Source organism: Salvia hispanica, chromosome 4 (genome assembly GCF_023119035.1).
Source record: "Salvia hispanica cultivar TCC Black 2014 chromosome 4, UniMelb_Shisp_WGS_1.0, whole genome shotgun sequence".
Lineage (NCBI taxonomy): Eukaryota > Viridiplantae > Streptophyta > Magnoliopsida > Lamiales > Lamiaceae > Salvia > Salvia hispanica.
The window spans coordinates 15,319,106-15,323,191 of record NC_062968.1 but is presented as its reverse complement, the minus strand read 5'-3'; the positions used below and the strand labels follow the sequence as shown (position 1 = coordinate 15,323,191).

The window sequence follows — 4,086 nt, the reverse complement described above, 5'->3', positions numbered from 1 at the left end:
CTATCACGGTCGCATTTTGCTAAGAATAGTAAAACTTGGTTAACTGTGATTAGGGGTGGAAATTAAGAAGAGACATATGGACAATTCATATGATTATGAAGCATCTCAAATGGAATACTTGAATAGGGTACGCTCGATCATAAAGATTCGACTTAAAGATTCATACAATACTATGTATTATGTTAGAGTCACAAGGGGAAAGCAAGATTTAACTTACTTGAATAATACGGCAGAAACTATTGAATGCGGTTCCATGTATGAAGACGTGAACCTCCGAGAGTACTGTATAGACACAAGAAGAAGCCCCATTTGAATCAGCACCCTCCACTCCATCACAGCTCAACCTGCACATTTAGAAATAAATTCAGGGCTGAGTACAAAGGTACTCAGTGAACACATCGCCAAAAGATACAATTATACATTTAAAATATTATCAAGCCATCAGTCACAGTAATACTCAGGAAACATCTTATGACGGGAAAGTGCCCACTTTTCACGGTCATCGGACTGGCCAACCCTTTCGATGACACACAGTCCACGTGTACACTAGTCCGAGTAGGGACTCTCCCCTTGCTGGACCCAAATTCGATTTATAAATTTTTGGCATAGCACATTCGATATAGACAAAACAGATAGGTATCACATCACATAAAACAAATCATTTATGGCAAGACAACATCATTTGCATAAATAAATACATCTCAAATTTACTTCATATATTTATCCACATTTGTATGTAGGATAGAAAAGTTCATCACGTATGCTCCCGACTCCGTAAAACAATATTAACTCACATGGAGTTAAATTCCATGCGATGGACCTAGTCCAATTAAAGATAATAATCTATTTAGCATAGAAAAATAGAAAAAAGTGGATGATATGCGCCTATGACATGCACCATATCTTCTCATTCTGTCAAACATTAACTATTTCATTTAAATTAAATCCGAACATTTAATTATTGACATTAATTAATCGAGAGATTAATTATTTTAGTAAATCCGAGGATATACTTGAATCAAATCATGCAAGCTCACTTATTTAAATTAGTCGAAAGAAACTTAAGCCCAAGAAGTTAATTAAAAGACATGGGTTCACATACTACCTTATTTTATCCCAAGATTTATATAGTTGTAGTCTAACAAATTAATTCATCCAAGCCCACTGCAAAATAATTATATGAGTCCATCAACAAAAAAAAGGTAAAGAGTGTGCACTACATAACACACACGCTTCCATTTTCTTATTTCTCATTCTCTCTCAACATCTCTCTCTCTCTCCCTTTCTCTTTCTTTTCATTTTCGCCAAACAAGAGATAGTCTCGATTTCCTTCACGGTCGGAGATCCAAATAATATCCGATGATCAGGAAATTTTAAGCAAAGGATGACTCATAAAACATCATTTTGACCGAAGGAAATCAAAGTTGAAGGTTAGATCTTCCATTATTGATATCGGAAGTGGTTGCCATTTTTAACAGTAGCACCGTCGGTTTTGTACACGGTAGGAGGTTCAAACATTGTCCGATTGTTCTAAAACTTTAAAGGAAGGTACACAATTCATCCGAATTCATTTTCACTGAAGGAAATTAAATTTGAACAGGTCGATCTTCCATTCTTAATTTCCAAAGGTGCTTCCATTTTAAAGGTGCTTATTTTCAAAATGACTAAACAATGATAGTTTTCCCTTATAACTGAAAGAACGAAAATTGGATTGTGTGATACTAAAGTGAGCATGCTTGGCTATAATTTATGTTCCATAGAATTTTTCTAAACATGCTACGGGTTTACTCTTTCAAAAAAAATGCATGCTTGAAATAATACTCCCCCCGTCCCACTTTAGGAGTTTCGGTTTATCATTTTTGGATGTCCCACTTTAGGAGTCTCAGTTTTCCATAAATTGTATTAGGCCCCACATTCCACTAACATTTTTCCACTCACATTTTTATTATAAAACTAATATAAAACAGTAGGACCCATATTCCACATCTTTTTTCACCAACTTTCCTTTACACTTCTTAAAACTCGTGCCGAACTCAACCGGGACTCCTAAAGTGGGACGGAGGGAGTAATGAATTTTGAATGGATGACTTACCCAAATGGAAAGGAAGAAAAAACTTCACATTGTGTGATGAAAACTTTAATTATGTGCAGCCTCCTTCCCTTCGTAATTGAAACTTTGAAAAAATACTTTATTGAAAACTTTGAGAGAGTTTTATGAAGAATAGTGAGAGAGTATGGATGTGTTTGCGGGATGATTGGTGATAACTGATAAGGAGTCACCTCCTTTATATAATGTTCTCTCTGTCCCAAGGAAGATGACTCCTTCCTTGGACGGCATGAGATTTTATGCAACTTTATTTTGTGAGTTAAGTTGAGAGAGTAAAGTAAGAGAAAGAGAATAAAATAGAGATAAAAGGTGTTTCCATTTTTAGTAATGAGTCATCTTGATTGGGAACAAATCAAAAAGAAAAGTGAGTCATCTTCAATGTGACGGATGGAGTATTTTCTTTAGACAATGTACGTGAAGGAAAATTAATATGATGACTATGGAGAACCCATAATTTCAACGCCATATATGCCTTGCTTGATTTTTGGAGATTGACGATCACTAGGGTTTTTATAAAAAAATGTATCTGATTACACCACAATATTATTCATCGCACTATTGAGCACTATTTATACTATTCTCGACACACTATGCATTACTGTAGCAAGTATCTTTCAAGCATCACAGACTCCTTTTGCATGATATTTGGGATCACTCATTATGAAGGGTTTGAAAAATGAATTCATCTCGTGCCTTCGATTTATGCGGGAAGAAATTGTCAAACAAGACACTATTCACGTCATTATTCACTATTCACTATTCACACTATTGCATCACTATTCACATTGTTTCATTTACCGTGCATAAATTACTACGTGCTGATGGGTTTTTTCATTTGCAGGAGCATGCTCTGAGAATTGGAGTCTCCTAGAAAATGGAGCATTAGTTTTCTGGAAAAACTATAACTCGCCTTTGTAATAGCATAAATTAAATGTGCTTGTGCATTTCTCACTTGTAGAGAAATGACTATTTTTTGTACATGGACATTTAATATCCGTTTGAGCTACAATTACCCACGAACAATTATTTACTAACGTGTTTTTCCTTGCACGTCAAACTGGTTGAGCATAACTACTTTCTCACGTTGGCATTTAATCAATAAAACCCAAAAGGATTTAAACTAACAAAACATAGTGATTGAAGTACTACTCACTTTAATATAGCATTTTCTTGATATACAATCGTATTGGTAAACGTTAACATTATTAAGAATTACAGTATCCGAGCAATTGCCTATTACGGTATCGACGTCATCGGCTTGAATTACCTCAAAACGAGGTAATTGCAACATTCATATAAAACGCTTAATCATTATTGTATGGTTTATATATAAGTGATACATTTCGGTCATCTGGCATTTGATGATGTTAGAGCATCCACAATGGCGGCTAGCACACCGGCTAGCCGATTCGCGTCGCTAGCCGGTTGGCTAGCCGAACTATTGGAATCGGCCAGCGCCTTTTCAGCGAGAAAATAGACGAGCGCTCGCCGATGCGCTGGCCGCCATTGCAGGCTCGCGATCGGCCAACGCAATTTTTTATTTTTTATTTTTGAAGAGTTGTGGGCACGGAAGACTGCATGGCGATAGTTTTTTTCTTTATTATGTAATTTTATTTTTAAATGAATGTACTTTTTTATAAATGAAATTAATGAATTTTCCCGTATATGTCTCGTAAATTTAATTCCGTAATTTATCGTAAATTTAATTTCGTAAATGTAGTTGTTTTTGAATTATTTTTATTGCGGCTAGCCTGTGGCTAGCCTTAGGCTAGCCTATTTGATTAAAATGATGATGTGGCAGGTGGATTTTTAGTATTGATAACGTGGCAGGAAGAGAGAGTGGCTATCAAATTAAATTACCTCAAACCGTTCATATAAAAATTTCATTATAATTACAAATTGTTTATCAACAAAATTCGACGACATCATTTTTTGCTCTCAACTGACATCTAGGCCATCGTTTTAAATTGCAAAATTAT

At 35.2% G+C, this 4,086-nt stretch overlaps 1 protein-coding gene across 1 annotated transcript in view; it reads right to left on the bottom strand.

Annotated features, from left to right (window-relative positions):
• Positions 1 to 332: 332 nt before the first annotated feature.
• LOC125220445 (annexin-like protein RJ4) overlaps positions 333 to 4,086 on the bottom strand; it is a 6,947-nt gene continuing 3,193 nt past the window's right edge. The window contains exon 5 of the mRNA XM_048122614.1: positions 333 to 344. Within this exon, the coding sequence (XP_047978571.1) occupies positions 333 to 344 (12 nt within the window). The remainder of the gene's footprint in view (positions 345 to 4,086) is intronic.